The sequence below is a fragment of the Leiobunum rupestre genome, chromosome 8 (genome assembly GCF_980474605.1).
Source record: "Leiobunum rupestre chromosome 8, qqLeiRupe1.1.hap1, whole genome shotgun sequence".
Classification (NCBI taxonomy): Eukaryota; Metazoa; Arthropoda; class Arachnida; order Opiliones; family Sclerosomatidae; genus Leiobunum; species Leiobunum rupestre.
In genome coordinates, this window is record NC_143391.1 from 41,805,282 (window position 1) to 41,823,040 (window position 17,759).

The following is a 17,759-nucleotide window of genomic DNA, read 5'->3' on the forward strand; positions in this document are numbered from 1 at the left end:
ATCTTCTGAGTAACTGTATATATACACTGTTAAAAATAAAGGTCTTATTTTAGACCTCTAAAGTGCTTAAAACATTTTCCAATATTTAAGACCATTCAGGGTTTTGTCATAGAACATATTTAAACCTTCTGCTCCCCAAATTCAGTACTTTTGTGGAGTGTTTAAGTACTTATTTTACACTCGTTTATCCGTTTCACTTCATAAGCAGTAAGAAGTTAATCCTTTTTGACTTTATTTTCAGTCCTTTATAGGCCCTTATTTAATACTTTTTTATTATTATTCAATACGACTCAAAATATTAACCATTAACATGGCCAGATTAAGCTGGTTTTCGCTAGAGGGAAATAGTCTTTGATCACGTAAAGTATCATTTAATACTTTCAGTTTTTGATATACACCTAGCAAAAATTCTTTAGTGCCGATATTTGGGTACTAATAGTTTAAATCTGTTATAAAATTTTTAAAGACTTAACCTTAGTTAAATATTCCTGGTGATTGGAATTTCTTCGCATTATGTTATTTTAAAGAAAATATTAAAAAAGAAATAACGCAGTATTCAAATACTAGTCTCGAAATTGGTCCATATCATTTTTTTCTTCGTTTAAGGGAATTAAATGGGTATTCAAAAGGACTAAATGTTAGAACATAACATTTTTATACCTTTACCACCAGGACTGGAAAAGGTTTATTCTTAGGGCTCGTTCCTTTTCAATACCCCAAAAGGTATTGTATTAAACATGAAAGAGTAAAATGGGTCTAAAATAATTGATTAGACCGTTTTCAGTAACCAAATGGTTTGAAATAAATTAAAAGTCAAATTTTGGTCGTTTTATAAACCTTTATTTTTAACAGTGTATGGAACATAATTATAAACTTATGTTACTACCCAAAGAGGGGATTTTTCAGCCTTCTGCTAGATAAAATGATCGCTTTGCTGAAGTAAGGATAAGATCAATTTATTGACAAATACTAATATGATAAATTGATTATTTGAAAATAATATTTTCGTGATTTATAATAACAGACGCTTTTACCTTTAAAAAAATATGATAACCATGCTAACACCTGAAGACTAACACCCGAACAACGATTCTATATAAGTTTACGTGTTAATTTTCCTTGGGAAGCTTGAAGCCTAAAGGGAATATAACCTCAGGTATTTGGTGGGAAACACCAACGTTTACAGCTCTGGCCACTCTTGCCTTTGGCTTTAAAAAATTTTGGCGCCACTGTACAGGGAAATCTGAAAAATTGAAGGGGTCTTCCGTAAAGATTGCTTTGCCGGTTATATTTCCTTTAAGTTGCGAGATCATTGTTGCTCTTATTTAAAATTGAAGTAGTTTGAAGATAAATTTATTTCGAGTTTAGTTTAGCCGACTCGTGTAGTTAGACAGTGTGAATGTAACTTGGTAGAAAATTTACTTTCCGTACAATTTTTTGACCAATATTTCCCATATTTTTTTGCTAGAAGGTTGGGAGGGTCAGACCTTAAAGCCGTTAAGAGGTTGTCTCGAGAAGCGAAGCGGATTGAGCCCCCTCTCGCGAACCCAGCGAGTATTGGGCCACGAGCAAAAAAGAACTCGCGCTTTCCATCGGAGTCTTCGATCTTTTCGGAGATAAGAACTTGCCAAAGTTTAAGAGAAAAAAGCGGAAGGAAAAAGGAGAGATGAAAGCTTCACCAAAAAGGCCACGAACTGAGAGAGTCGCTCTCTCTAAAACTGTTGTAGACTGCCACGCTGGCCGCCTTTCAATTGAATTTCCAAGGATTTAAATTAGATAATGCGGACGCAAAAACCAAGAAAAAGGAAGGTGGTCCGATTCGAAGTTGTCCAAGCCGTACCTACGACAAACTCGTCACGTCAACTATGAAGGAAAATTGCTTAAACCGGCTGTCGTTCGCGATTTGTCTCCAAATTATTTAGAATCACCCCAGACACTGGTCTGGCCCGTTTTATTTAAAATACGCCCGCGTAAACATTATATCATGTCAGATGTTTTTTTTTTCAAAAGAAATATTTTGGAATAAAATCAAAGATTGAGCAGCTTTGCCTTTGTAGCGTACGTAGGACATACCGTAAGTAATATAATAGACAACAGGGTGACAAGTTTTCGATGATTGTTTTACTATTTCATGTCTTTGCAGCAAAGCGAAATAAAATTCCAGAAATTTAATATCCTCCGTTCGCTTGTTTACTATTTGAGGTCAAGGTTTAGCGTTAACTTAAAAGCTTTCAAAAGAAAAGTAAAGCTTAATTTCTGAAAATAGTAGTAGCTTATTAATTAAAAAAAAACTCATTTTGATTCGAGAAGTAATTATTTTTCGCATTCGAGATCTAAATCCTATTTGTGTGGAGATTATCAACATTAGCCTACTACTAAATTTACGGCTTATCATATTGATAATTCTGCTTCTAATTTAACAAAGGGTAATGTGTCGTACTTATTGCCGTTAAGATATATATAGACTTAGAGCTATAAAGCAAAGAATAAAATGGCAACTTACTGTTCATGTTGAGCGTAATGGCGCTGGAGGCGGGCACCGTGATGTTATTATTGGACGCCTGGCAGGTGAAAACGGCCATCAGGTCGTGACGCAATAATTGCTCGATCTCCAGCTCATTGCGGACCGTGTCCTGTCCCTGGATGAAGGTGAACGTGTCATCCAGCATAGAGAACTCCCGCCACCATTGCACCGAGGGCCTTGGCTTACCTTAAAAGAAAAATAAATGTATAATTAAAGCGGCGGTTGAGAGACGGGCGAGAAAGTAGGCTTTTAACTTATTATTGTCGTTAAAAATCATCCTCGAATAGGGTGGGCTAATTATAAATCATCCAGACCAATTTAGGAAGAGACTGCGGCGAGGAAAGGAAGGCTGGCCTTTCTCGTTCTACCATTACTCACGAGAGGGAGCTTTCCTTCTGGACGATTAAGCGAATTTTAGTTAGCTTTAAGAGCTGAGAGAGAGAGAGAGAAACTTTGGACTTCCTTTTTCTTACGCATCCGCGGATAGACCGAGAACTATATCGTAAGTGTTGCGCTCTTGGAAACAAAAGAGCGCTCAGCCTTTAGTCCATTTAAGACTGGTTAAGGAGACCGCTTTGAGGCGCCCTTTTGTCCGAGTGAGGAACTGGTGCCGCGGAGGAAAGAGTGTTCCACCTTTTTAGTTCAAACTTTCCAGAAGCCAATCGCCGAGACATAATTTCTCTGCGGTGTAATTAATGATGGAGAAAACGCCGGCTTCGACAGATTTATATCGAACTTGAGGAAGAAAAGAGCCAGCTCTCTATTATCTCTCTCTCTTTCTCGCCACTCAGTTTTAATGAACCGTGAAGAGGTTAATTTGCCTGACGCGCAACCGAGAACCGACCTTCGCTAAAAATTCATCAATTATAAGATATTTTTTGGAATTTTTAAATACCGTACCCCTCTCGGCGGTTTTCGGTTTTGAAGCGAAATTTTCAGCGACTTAAAAATCGGAATATCCCCGTTGGTTACTTTCTCTTAATGAAATAAACTTATCTATAAAAGACCTTAGTCTCTTCTCACAGCCAACAAATAGTTTATATTATTACTTTTAAACCTACGCAAATTTTTATTGGTTTTATTTCTAGTAAAATTGTAACGTTTCTCCAGATTTACTAATGCTATGATAGTTAATCTATCACATAACCGTTAATGACCAGTTTGAATAATTAATAAACCTAGATATGAGTTGGGAAAAACCTAATTAAGGTTACCATTCAGAAACTTACAATTCTACTTGACAGTAGAGTCAATCCATCAAATAGTTTTATTTTCCTCACAAAAATTGAAAATCAACCAACTATTTTACTATATTGTATTCTATTAAAGTTGTTTGATCTAAATTAGGAGTTTCTCTAACTAATTATAGATGTTTTATCGAAAACAACCTTATCATAGACATAACAATCGGCTATACAAAAGGAAATGGAGGGTTTACTTAGCTAGTAGAACAGGCCTGGAAAGGTAGACTCGTACGTTCTCAGTAACTTAAAAAGGTTCTTATTAAAATCAACCATAAATCATGTATTGGTTTTATAAATGAATAAACATAATCTTAAAAGGCCTAGAGCAACGTCGAAAATTAGTAGATTAAAATTAGACAATGCGCCTGTAGAAGTGTTCTACACGCAATGCACCAATGTTCAAGGAGAAACATTGAAGTGTTAAAAATATCGAGGGGCAGGTCACTTCCATTTTAGGTGCGTCTTTATCATAATAAAATGATTTAATCAGGGTAATCAAGATTAAAAAATCTAATCACGATTTAATCACTCTAATCACGATTTAAACGAGATTTAATCATTCTAATCATGATCTTATCTTTTTAATCAGGATTTAATCAGATTTAATCACTCTAATCACGATTTAAACGAGATTTAATCATTCTAATCATGACATTAACTTTTTAATAAGGATTTAATCAGATTTAATCATTTTAATTAGATTTAATAATTTTAATTACGATTTAATCAATATAATCGGTTGAATCGAGATTTTATAATTAAAATCACAACTAAAGTACTATTATTTAATATTAATTATTAATATTGATGGTTCTATCGCAATTATTTTGGATTCTCGTTCTAATTTCTAATCGCGATTTAATCATACTAATCACGATTTAATCATTTTAATCAGATTTAATTAATTAATCATAATTAAATCAAATTTAAGCATTATAATCATGATTAAACGTGATGTAATCAACATAATCGTGATTAAATTGAATTTAATCAAAATAATCAAGATTAAATCGGATTAAATCTTTCGAGGGGTGCGTCGTTAATCAAGGAAGTGACATTAAATGCAATTTTACGGTAATGTTGCTATTTCGATAGAGGAATGTTTTACGTAATTTAGGGTGGTTTTTTCAATTGTTACTCTTTGATACAAGAGGGGGTGAGTGAGTGTCTAACACGATTTTTTTGGTGAAAGGCTTTTAATAATAGATTGTACCAAAAGTAAATGAATCGAGTTTTCAGACTGCTTTACTCTCCATTTTGGAGACGTTTTCCTTATGAAGTTATATTTTGACCATGAATTTGAAATTTTGCGCGCTCCTAGGTCAAAAAAAGAACGTTTTTGTTTATATGAAACCATTTTTAAGCATACAAATAGCTATGCCCACAATTCTTAAGTGCAATTTATAGCGTCAAAAGACGGGGATGGAAATTAGCTTTTATTTGACTCGATTTTCTCATCATTTTCATAAGGAAAACGCCCTCCGATTCTGAGCGCTATTTCGATAACTTTGGTTCATTTAATTCTGATTGTACAGAATGAAGTTACGTTTGCAATCCAAAAAGTTCCCCCTACACTTTTTACAGAAATGGCTTAACCCCTCTATTATATTACCCTAATTGAAAACAAATAACATTTTCTTATAATTGTTAAAACTGGCAAAAAAATATACTACATATAGCTTCTTGATTTTAAGAAACAATTTTGAGAAATATATTTTCTTTCGAGTGATAAAACGATCGATAATATAGCCCCGGAGCCAGGTCGAAAATAAATCAATTTGGGATTTTTGTAAAACTAGTTGAAACAGTCGCATTAAGAGCTCATTAGGTCTTGATGAATAATTGGAAGGCAGTCCTTATAAACAGGAAAAGGACGATGTATCGTTTGAGGGTCTCTGGGAAGAACATCATTTTGCCCGACGGCCACGGATGAAACGATAGAGAAAGAATGTCCTTTCTCTTTCATGAGCGAGTCTTAGCTAATACCGTATACGCTTCGAATGATTAAGAGGGCTAGAGCGAAGAAAAAACGCCCGCGAATGTATTTATATATACAGCATACGTAAAAAACGCGCTTTCTCATTTAGCTGAGAGCATTTGGAAAGACACTGACGAATGGCGGCGAGACGGCGAACTTCTGTTTGACATTTCTGAATCTGATGGTTTCTGCCTCCTGTGCGGATGAGGGGGGAAGGCTGACGTTACGATTGTCCACCCACCCCGGCAGCGCCATATAAGGGATAACGAGCCCCAGGGAAAAGGTTCAAAGATTCTTTGACAAAGAATATTATCGGGCTAAAAAATGAACGGGGAAAGAGAAGGCAAAGACAAAGTTCGGGATCACGAGAATCGAAGCTCGGACGAGAAATTTTTTTTTAAGACGATATATTTACAATTTGATAATTCTTAACGTCTTTACGAAGAGTTTGTTAAATGTAGATATTTTGCTCGAATATTTACTGAAGTGTAAAATGTACAATACCTGGAGATAATTAAATATTACCATGATTTTCGAGGGGTTAGACAATGTTGTACACCTGATTAAAAATTTTTGACAACCGTTTTAGGATTTCTCACAATATTTATATGATATCCATTGATTTTTCGGTGATTTTTCTGTGATTTCTTACAATATTTATGTGAGTTTCATTGATTTCGCAGGATTTCTTGGTGATTTCTTACAACATTTATGTGATTTTGGTTGATTTATCCGGATACTTCGGTTATTTCTTACAATATTTATTTGATTTCCATTGATTTCTCGGTGTTTTTCTGTGATTTCTTACAATATTTATGTGATTTTCATTGATTTATCCGGATATTTTGGTTATTTCTTACAACGTTTATGTGATTTACCTTGATTTCTCCGTGATTTTTCTATGAATTATTACAATATTGATGTGATTGGCATTGATTTCGCAGGATTTTAGGGAGATTTCTTATAATATTTATGTCGTTTTCATTGAATTTGAAAGATTTTTGGCTGATTTCTTACTATAATTATGTGATTTTCATTGATTTCTTAGGGTTTTTCGAAGATTTATTCCAAAATTAATGTGATTTTCATTGATTTCTTAGGGTTTTTCGAAGATTTATTCCAAAATTAATGTGATTTTCCTAATTTCTCAGGATATTTAGGTTATTTCTTATGATATTTTTAAAACTGAATATGATATTTTTATTGATATAATAGCCTTAGAATGTCACTATATGGTGTTATTGGCTTTGTATAATATTTTCTTCTGAAAATCATTTTGAAAATATAGAAATTTGAAGCGATAAACTTAAGGCAGTCAATGGATAATTCTGACTAAAATAAATAAACTTTTTTTATTGACGCGCAAATCGTTCTATTTCGATTGGGAATGCGTTTCGAGAGGTCTCCGTATGGAAGGGAAACACCATATACCCTTTTTTTAATTTGATCTGGAGCGTGGTTTCCGTCGTAATTACCACAGATTAATTTCACCCAAAAAAAAAACGGGCGAGAGAACTGGGTTCAGCTTCTAGACCGAGCCGTATAAAGGTTTACAGTGAAACGGAGAAAGGTGTATAAGAATAGCAAACAGAAGCTGGATCGCATTTTGAGAAGAACGAAGCTGGAGAAGAAAATAAGGATTGCGAGGCCCAAAGAAAACACCTGCGGTAGATATAAGAAAGTTCGTGATCGGATTGCAAATGCAACTGTTGCCAAAAAGTTCACTCCCGCAGTCCGAGAGAGAGAGAGAGAGAGCGAGAGAGAGAGAGAGAGAGAGAGAGAGAGAAAGAGAGAGAGAGAGAGAGAGAGAGAAAGAGAGAGAGAGAGAAAGAGAGAGAGAGAGAGAGAGAGAGAGAGAGAGAGAGAGAGAGAGAGAGAGAGAGAGAGAGAGAGAGAGAAAGCAGCCTCATGAGAAGCCGAGGAGAAACGGCGCCAGGAAAAAGATAAAGCGAGGGCGTAAGAAAAAAGAGAGACTAAAAACGGAAACGAGTCTCTCGCAGCTCCGAAATCCGAGATAGAAGTGGTGCCATCTAGAGTCATATCCGCGCAACTCTCGGCGCGGGGTATAGAAGAGAGGGCGTAAAAAAAGGAGTAGAAGGTAAGGCCTCTAAGGTGGCTCTGTTTCTAGACGCGCCGACTTTCTTTTTTCTTCTTCTTTGGCTGGAGGAGAGAGCACGATCATGAGACGAAGGAAAATCATGCAAGATTCATCCGTGGACCATCTGCGGGCCATCAGTATTCGACAAAGCACGCCCTTCGATAGCTCTCTCACCGTGGCATTCCGGGGAATACAGGGCTCGTCATTAGCCGCGGCCGTCTTATCCCGAAAGCCGATCTACTCTCGCCCTCCCTTTTCCACGAAGAGTTTTTCTCATCGCGATTATCCTCCCCCTCCCCCGCCTAACTCCGCTCGAGAGAACGCGAGAAAATAGCTTATTTCTGGCGCAAATGGCCCATAGATTTCTCAGCCACTGTGACTCCCAGATTTCCAGGAAACGAAGGGCTTAGGCTCGCCAGTCTCTCCTTATCGAACAACCCGCCAACAAAGGTCACATAACCTGGGAAGGAATTTAATAAATTCTCTAAGAGTACCGTTTTCTTAGTTAAAGTGTCGGAGTATACGTCTTTTTACAGTACTATTGTTACTGGCTCAAACGCGTCTTTTTCAGCTGCATTTTTAAAATACGTTTCTGAAGAAAACATTTTGCCTTGACGAAGCGAGTTATTTCTTTCTAAGATTATTTTAAAATAGTGTTATTAATTTTCCGGAAAAATAAAATTCGGAAAAATTTCCAGAAAATTTTCCGCAAAATCGGAAAAATAAAAAATTGAAACATTAATTACTTTTTAAGGGTTTCTAATGTTTTTACCTATTTATCGATATAAAATGTCTAATGACAGTAAACATACTACAAAACATTAATAGTGTTACATTGTTAATCAGTTTAAATTAGTCTAGAGGTTTAGTTTTACTTTCAGGTTCGAAAAAATAAGGCGAAAATGTTGCTTAATTTAAATTTGCAAACAATATATTAGACTAATCATAGAATGAAAACTTAATTTAATTAATATATATATATATATATTGCAAGCTTGAAGAACTCTTTATCCCTTAGAAATCAAAATTTTGGTAAAGCGATAGCTGTTTTAATTATTAACTCATTTGGCTAAAGTTTGGTTAAACTGCCTTGTCATATCCAATCTTATTATTTTAAATTTAAATCCAACACTATTTTGGAGAATATCGACAGACTTGTAAAATTATCCAAATTATTTTTGGTTTAAATCAGATATTACCTTGGAAAATGGAGTATATTTTTCTCAAGGAAGTGTAGATGGATATCATCTATCTACTCCGTTTCGTAAATAATTAATTACTTAACGATTTAAATAAATTAAATTATATTGAATACGTTACTTATCAGTTTGTATAATTACAAAATCCTGTTTTTAAAAGGAATAGAAAATTTTATACGCGAATATAATAGTGATTTTCATTTAACTTATTGGGTATTTAATGTTAAAAATCAAAATTTCTTTATTATTAGCAAAGCAATTATTGCCATAAGTAAACTAGTTATATACTTCGAGTATAACAAGAAAATGAACGGCTGTACGGAAGATAGTATGAATATAATGGTGTCACATTTTAAAACCCGAATAATGAATTTTATCCAAATGGAAAAGGAATGCCTAAAAAATTTAAAATATCTCTGTTTAACGAATTTATGGCCAGTGGTGTAGTCACCGAAAAAGATGGAATATTAAAACTCAAGAGCTGTTTTTAATTCAGGTTTCTTTTAAACTGTTTATTCTACTTTATAGCTTTCGTGTCATTGAAAGTTTAGGTTACATTAATTTTCAGTAAAATGTTTGTCCTTTTACGATACAAATAAACGCTTACCTGCATGTTAGGTAAGCTAAAAAAATAATAATAAGAATAATAACCAGCTAGGCTAATACCCAAGGCACCACCTTAGGCCTAAGTCATAAAGCGACTTTTAAAGCCTTTAATTCAGGTGCCCGGGTTACAATGCGTAGGAGGGTGGTGGCAAGCCCTGCATGCCTCGCGAGCCAACAGCTCTCTACACTAACTATTACCGTTAACTTTAACAAGTTTACACATCTTCGAGTTGGTCAACTGGGATTGACCAAAGATAAATTTAAACTAACGTAAAATGTCTCGAAAGCTGGCTTTGATTTAGGTCAAAATGGCCAACAGCCAGATATCAGCGTTACTTACACCAACTGGCAATGTCAGCAACTTTTGCGCCAGAAAGTACATTTCACCGCGAGCGCGCGCAGGTATATCTGTCACAAATGATTAATAAATGATTGCTTTCCAGTTTTGTAAGAGCACCTTCCAACCAAGCTTGCACTAAACGTAACTCCCCCTATCGGCCGCAGCCCGCGTCGCCAAAGATATCTTTATGCAAATAAGCAAAAACACCGTTTTCTTAAAATTTACATAACAGGAACTCGGTTCGAATCGTGTTAGATGTCCAGGGAATATATTTTTTTTGGAGGAAAAAGTTCTAGAAAACGCGATGCGCGAAAGATCGATTTTGAGCTGAATTAAAATGTAGAAGAGACCGATATTAGAACGAAAAAAGTTCTGAGTTCTTATATCGAAGAGAATCTCTAGCTATAGAATCTATACGGAAAATCCAAAGGGGAAAAGGGGGGAAAAGTTTACAACATAACAGTGAAATGCTTTTAAAACAATCTTTTTTCACTCTCTCTCAGCCCCGAGCTTGAAGAAACATTTTCCCAAAGATTCTAAAAACGTTCCGTAAAAATATAAAAGGCGGGATAAAATGAGGGATATGAAAAGGGTGAGGGAGGGGGAGGTACCCGCGAAGGGGTTCCCGGGCCCCGGCGGTTTAGAGAAAACGAACGGCTACTTGATTTTGGCCAAATAGTAAAATATATCCCGATAATAAATTACTTCGATTCGGAACTTTTTCTCTTTGGAATTTTTTTCATTATAAAAGCGAGCGGAAGGAAAAACTGGGGCGTTCGCCCCACCACCGTTTGCCGCCCACTCTTCCAAGAATCGCTTCCTTCTGGATAAATAAAATGGTTCGATTTTATTTATCTCGGAGCGGAGATGGATTTCAGTCATTTCTTTTAACTTTTTTGATTTCACGTTTCTTGGGCATTTTTTGTATATTCCTAGCTGATCGCGGAAGTTTACAGGCGGTAAAATGACCCTCCTTTTTTCCCGAGGAAGGCGTATAAATCATGCCTCTCCTAATGTAAAATGAAAATAAAGTATCCACACGCGCCTAATATTATTTTTGCATGTTGAGATTCAATAGGCGTGGAGCGGCGATCATTATGGAGGATACGGCGCTCCCCCTTTTATCGCTTTTTCAAACAACGTCTTATAAGTATTTTATTTACAGGACAGAGAGTGAAATGAGTGTTTACCGAGTTACAGACGATTTGCCTGTTTGCGAACTATCCGGTGCATTTAAGTAAACCTAACAAACAAACAAACTCCGCAGACTGTACTGTATAAAGAAAAAAATCAGTACTAGGGTCGATTAGGATTTTAAAATCGATATCAAAGTAAGACTAAATTTAAACGCACGATCTGGATTTTAAATGGCTATGGTTAAATGGTACCAGGAGTTCATTAGCTTAGGAGTATTCGATCATAGAAATAAAACATTGTTTCTACGGTGATTGTACCAGGAGGGAAACAACGTGACTTTCCAGAATTTCGATGACCTTGGGATGGGACCTCAAGTTTTTAAAGGCCTAGTTTCCCAAAATTTCATCCCCCAGTTTCCAAAAGGGGTTCAAACATCTTTCTGCCTTTCCATTCGTTATCCCCCTATTGATAGCGACGGTCGCCTCTTAATTCGTACTTCGCTGTTCTCAAGGGCATTGTAACTGCTGACAATTTTGACAGCGCTTACAAAATATGATTTAATACTTTGACATGTCAATAGAGGGGTTACGAGGGAGTAGTAAAAACGATGTTTGGAGCCTTTTTCAAGTAAGGGTCGTTGGCCGCGAAGCTACTAGTCTAAAAATATTGTCGATTACAGTATTCAAATCCTTGTAGAGGTTAACGTTAATTTAGTAAGTGTAGGGAGCTGTTGGCAGGAAGGGCTTTCCACCACCTTCCTACGCATTGTTACCCGGCCACCTAAATTAAAGGCAATAAAAGTCGCTAGATGACTTGGGCCTAAGATGGTGCCTTAGGTATTACCCTAGCTGATTATTTCCAATTGTGGATAACAGTTGAAAGATACTTAAAAAATATGTCAAATAAATATATAAAATTTTACGTTTAAATTAAAATAACCTTTAATGATATATTCTATATAATTAAGATTTGAATCTGTGATGACTTTTATGAGTCTTAAATGAACTGCGGTAATATTCCAGTGTTTTTCTTCAAAACAACGTCCGTTCAAAGAACACGCAGATTCATTGGGTAACTCCGATGAATAATATACCCTAAGAATTTTCGAGTTTCCTAATGTGAATATGACAAGCGTGTATCAAGGCGACACTTGATAATTCAAATGGTACTAGAAGGTGTTTGTTTTCGTCCTGGAGGTTTGTGGGTAAAATTTGGAAGTCAATGAAAGCTGATTTATCGAGCTTATTGATTTTACACGTTTGCGTATCTAAATGTTAGGAACATTTTTTAAAGCTAATCAAAAAGTAGTCTGCTATCAAGCGCTACGATTTTTTTAAATAATCCCCTAGTTCCTGATAACGCTGATGGTAGGAAAATGAAATTCCTAGTTTATTACTTATTATTATCTTAAATTTTATTTACTGCCATTCTTTTACCCACATTTAGTTTCTACATTGAACGATAGGTAGAGCGATTGTAGCGGGTGACTTTTTGATTAAATTTAACTTCTCAGAAATTTTAATTCCGAACAATTTATGTAACGCAGCTTTTTGGCTTCACGACGAAACCAAATTTAATTATCCCTGTTCCATGACCTTCTGAAAACACGAAAAATTATCTTCCAATAAATTCCATCTAAAAGTGGCTCAAATTCCACATCCCCTTACCTTTAAAAATATTTGGTCGAATGAAAAAGATATTAACTATATTGTTTCGTGGCTAATACCTTTTACGGCTATTATTTCTAATTTTAAAAGCGTTTAATAAGCCTTGGCTGCTTAGGTATAAAAGGCTGGTGACGGGTATCGTTATTCTTGGAAATTTCAAAGACTAGCCACCAACAGTTGCGAGTTACTATTTCGTAAAATAGGACGTGTCGCACTTATCGTAATTAATTTACTCTCAATAGAAAAGATCACCGCCCGGAAGGTGTTACGAAGTATAGGGAAAATATTTACAAGATAAATATAATAAAAACAATGTACTAAAGGAGATAAGGAAAACAATTATGGAGAGACGTAACTAACATATTCGTCGGCACGCGATTCATAAATCTTACGCCTAGATCCGTTATCTCTCCCTTTTCAAAACCCGGATAATTATACAGTATCACGACTGAACGCGAAACGTAACCCAATTTATAACTAGCAGAGCGCACCTGGTGGAATTTCTCCGAATCAATTTCCTATATATATACATGTATCCCAAGTTCCACCGCGATGATATCGATTCAATAGAAAGTTGGAAATTTAAAGATCCCGAAATCGATCGGTTTGAAAGGTCCAGTCGCTCTGTGTTTTATTTTGGATCCAAGCTCTCGTTTTCGCGATAACTTTTAATACTTAGAAGAGCTAGCCAAGCGTACTCGCCGCCTTATTTTAAAAGTTCGCTCGACCCCCTCCTCCAAATGCCCCCCCCCCCTGGCCAGAAGGCGAATACCCCCGAATAAGTAGGAGGGGGAAATACTCCATCCATTATGGAAATAGACCGAAGAATTCTTTAAATTATTCTATGGGCGATAAACTTTTGGCGGCTTTTAGCATACATCCGAATACTGAACTTATATATAGTTCAATAACAGAGAAACGACCAATTTTAATGAAACCTCTCCAGTTTGCAAGTTGGTCGTCTTTTTGATAAACGGTAATTTTCTCAACGGTAAATTTTGAAGTTAATGTCTATTTTTTGCCTATCTTTTTTTGGTTTTATTTGAAGTTTGACCAAAGTGCAGAAGGACATTGTTAAATTAAATATTTTTATTATTTATGGGACGAAATATTAAGAGATTTATGAGGTTAATTTATGTTAAAAATTCAAATAAGAAACGCACGCTGAAATATTACGTAACTGGTTGGAGGCACGCCCACTTGGAGGAATTGGAGAGCCGTGTACAAATAATTTTGATCAGTTGGCATAGTTCCAGGGTTGGCAAGAGTCAGCCAGACTGGATTAATCCACCCTGTTTTAAGCCGGATTTAACCACCAAATAAAATCCATGGTTAAAACCACTTTTTTTATAATAAAAAAATTGAGAAATTAATTAGAAACATTGACAAAACTTAACCTTAACTTTTTGTCGCAAGTAATGAGAGCTAACATATAAGCAATTAGGGTATCTAAAAATTAATTTTGCGCGTGAAAATACGCCCCGTGTTAGGGTATAAAAGCGGGTAAATAAGTCTGCTATACCTCACTATGTAAAGGTACTGTCACGCGCAAAAACGTAATTTTTAAATCGGGAAATTTGAGCAATGAGGGCTTGATATAAGCAATTTGATCATTTTTTATTAATAGGTTTAACCGGTTTAAACCACCGGTTACAGCCGGATTTATCCATACTGGATTTTTCAATTTTTAAAAAAGCCGGTTTTTTGCCAACCCTGCATAGTTCTTTAAGAAAACATCTCGAAAATCTAAGTTGAATACACGATTCAATTATTGTTTATGCTTCATTGATTTTTATTAATTAATTAATAGAACCTCCAACGCGTTTCAATTTTACGGATTAGCTACGGAACAAACCACTAAGCAGTGAAGAAATAGCAGTGGTTATATTCCCTTTAATAAAAAAAAAATTATCCCACCTGTACGACACTGAAATTCGAAGATACATGTTATCGCCATTTTCTAAAGAAGGCGTTGGAATTAAACAAAAAAAAAACCATTGGCTGATTTTACAAGTCTGTCAAAATTTCAAACAAATCAGATGAAACATTATTAGTTCGCCATTTTACAAGATGGCGTTGAATGTAATAAATCTGAAATAGCAATAAATATAGCAAAGTCAACGTTATTCATAGAATTGATTAAATTAAAGAAGACGGATGCTAAATTGCGCAGGACCGTGCCGCAACAGGCAAACGACTGAATCCGTGAGACGTTGTTGTACAGCGTATCAAACCACTAAGAAAATAGTATACATATAACGAGTATTGGTTTTAGCTTTCCGACGGGCGGGTGAAAAAGAAGCATTACAGATAGGCAACCCAAAGAAAACGTTGCTCGGTATTCCGGATTTGTAGACTGGGTAAACTGTTGATTTAGGGATGGCAGATTTTTGCTTCAATATAGGTTGTTCGTTCCCGACGGTGTCCGAGGGGGTCGGAGCCAGCCCGCGTTTGATTTATAGAGGGCCAGGGATCCGTTACAGTCTCTCTACTACCGCGCTTTCTCCCTATAAAAGCGAAAGGATCTCGATTTCTCCCGTAGTTTAAATAATTCTCTTTCTCTCTCTCTCTCTCTCTCTCTCTCTCTCTCTCTCTCTCTCTCTCTCTCTCTCTCTCTCTCTCTCCCAGGACAGCGTGGACTCTCTCCTCTTCGTAGAGGGCCAGCCTTTCCCAAAATATCGATTTTTCGATAGAGGACTCCCTTAACAAACTCCGAGGCTGCTACGGCAGCGATTCAAACCACCCAATATACGATACAGCAGTTGATGGGTGCACCCGAGCCACCCTGGTGGCGGTTCCCCGTCTCTCACTCCGCGAAAGGGAAAAGATATTTTTCGCGCGTATTTTCGATTCAACCAATTTTCCTTCGCGTACTAGCGTATAGTTCCAAAGTTGATATAGTGTATATATATATATATATATATCTATATATATATATATATACAACAGGGGTCGCACCGTCGAAAACGAGCCGGATCATTTTCCTCTACCTTCTCTCTCCTCGGCTAACTTTTAAAAGTTTCCAAATCCGAACTAATCAAAAACAAAAATACAATGAAAACTTATTCGATTTAAGAAAAGCTACAGCTCGGATACGATCAAAGCTCCATCGAGACAAAGGAAATTGGAAGGCGAGGATGAAGAAAACGTGAGGCGCTACGGAAATCTGCCGAGATTTGGCCATTACGATAATTAAAGAAAATTTATACCGTTTTATATATTACGTTGAATTCCGATTATCTAGATCCTCGTTTAAGATTCGGTTGATATTATCCGCTTATCGAGCGCATTTAGTTTAGAGCGGAGAAAGTAAAAATATTTTCTAAGATGGCGTTAGAGTGTAACCGAAGAATATTTCGTGGAAGTGTTCTTCGTTAAATTAGGCGACCCAATTTGAGCAGTGGGGGAATTTTGTTACCGATTACAACTCAGAGCAATCAAACGATATTACCTCCTATTCACGTTGACCGCTTCTATTTTTCGATCAGGAGAGAAAAGGTTTAAGCCAATAATGCCAAATCATACTAAAAATGTTAGTTAAGTAAAAATGAAAAGTTAATAATGTAAAGTGAAATTCGTATGGGCCGAAGCGTGGATTTTGCCAACTATATCCTAATTTTTCCAAGTCAGTTGGCCAAATGTTTCTCCCGAAAATCAGTTACTAAAAAATGGTTGTCAAATTTGATCCTCCGAATTAAGTATAAGTTTCTATTTTCAAGGAGTCTTTACGTATTTAGGGAGCGTAATACATCCTGTTGCCAAAAGCTTCCGGCAATCGATTCAAGATTCAAATATCCGCGCACAGCCAACAAAGAATACAATGGCAGGTGTGGCTCTTCCAACCGTTAAAAGCACTTTTTTTAAGAGACTACTTCACTAAGTGTTTCTCTTTAAGGTATTACGACTAACAAAAGACAGATGTATTAAAATCTTACAAAAATCCTTACCTTTAAACGCTAATGGGTTGTCAATTTGACTAACAAATAATATCAGAAGTATATCGGAAGAGCCCGATCTACATTTCCTGTTCCAATTACGTGGTTGGATTTGCTATGATCAATTCACACGTGTTCTATCTCTCAGAACAATGAATTTTTCAGCGGTCTTTGCTTTGTATACGCGTGTTCGTATTCAGCTTGAACATTAGATCAATATCGTCGAATAAGGGATCTGCGATAATCTCCAACATTTATGTGGATTTTTTTTTTAAAATTTCGTCCTGGGTCTATTTGCTTGTGGTAGCCCCCTGGAGCACGAATCTTGTAGTATTGACTGCAGCCTAATATTTATGACCCTTTTTGGTTTAATTACTTACTTGGCGAATTTCATACTACGTCAGTGATTTATCTCTAATTTTTTTGTAAATTGTGGTGTGTGCAAATATGTCCATTACCAGATACATACTTATATACTTTTAATAATACAGATATTTATCTAGAAACGAATCCAGGAAAAAATGTGCAAAGAAAAAGTGTACACGTTTTTTGATTTCCGGTAATAATGTACAAAGAAAAAAATTAACAAATGAAATTGTTTAGCGGAAAAAATGGACAACGCAAAACATAAAAAATTAAATTTATAATTTACATTTTTTCTTTGTACAATTTTTCCGCGTACCCCTAGAAACACGACCCTAGTTAAACTCAACAAAGTCTAGTCCATTGCGAGAGGGTTAAAATTGAAATAATTTTATGTGCGCGTGGAAAATACTGCGAACAATTTGGATAAAAATATGGAAAAGTATATTGACTTAAAACGCGTTAAAGAGGGCGCCCTAGGAGATAAAGTAAAGGTTGGGAGCTATAAATATACGTGTTTCACGACGGAAAATGTATATATTTGAGCGTGAAGGGTCGCGGTGAGCGATAAGAAAACTTCCTGTCTGCTAGTACGTGGTTCTCCGCTCTTTACGACGTCGAGGCCTTTAAAAAGTAATCCATCAGGAGGGAAAAAATACTGGCGCGGG

The 17,759-nt window shown here is 36.0% G+C and overlaps 1 protein-coding gene across 4 annotated transcripts in view; it reads right to left on the bottom strand.

The window, feature by feature from the left end:
* LOC149933390 (protein turtle-like) overlaps positions 1-17,759 on the bottom strand; it is a 545,370-nt gene that overhangs the window by 42,635 nt on the left and 484,976 nt on the right. For all 4 annotated transcript variants that reach the window (XM_090155761.1, XM_090155760.1, XM_090155759.1 and 1 more), the window contains exon 4: positions 2,504-2,710. In XM_090155761.1, coding sequence (XP_090011887.1) covers positions 2,504-2,710 — 207 coding nt within the window. The remainder of the gene's footprint in view (positions 1-2,503; positions 2,711-17,759) is intronic.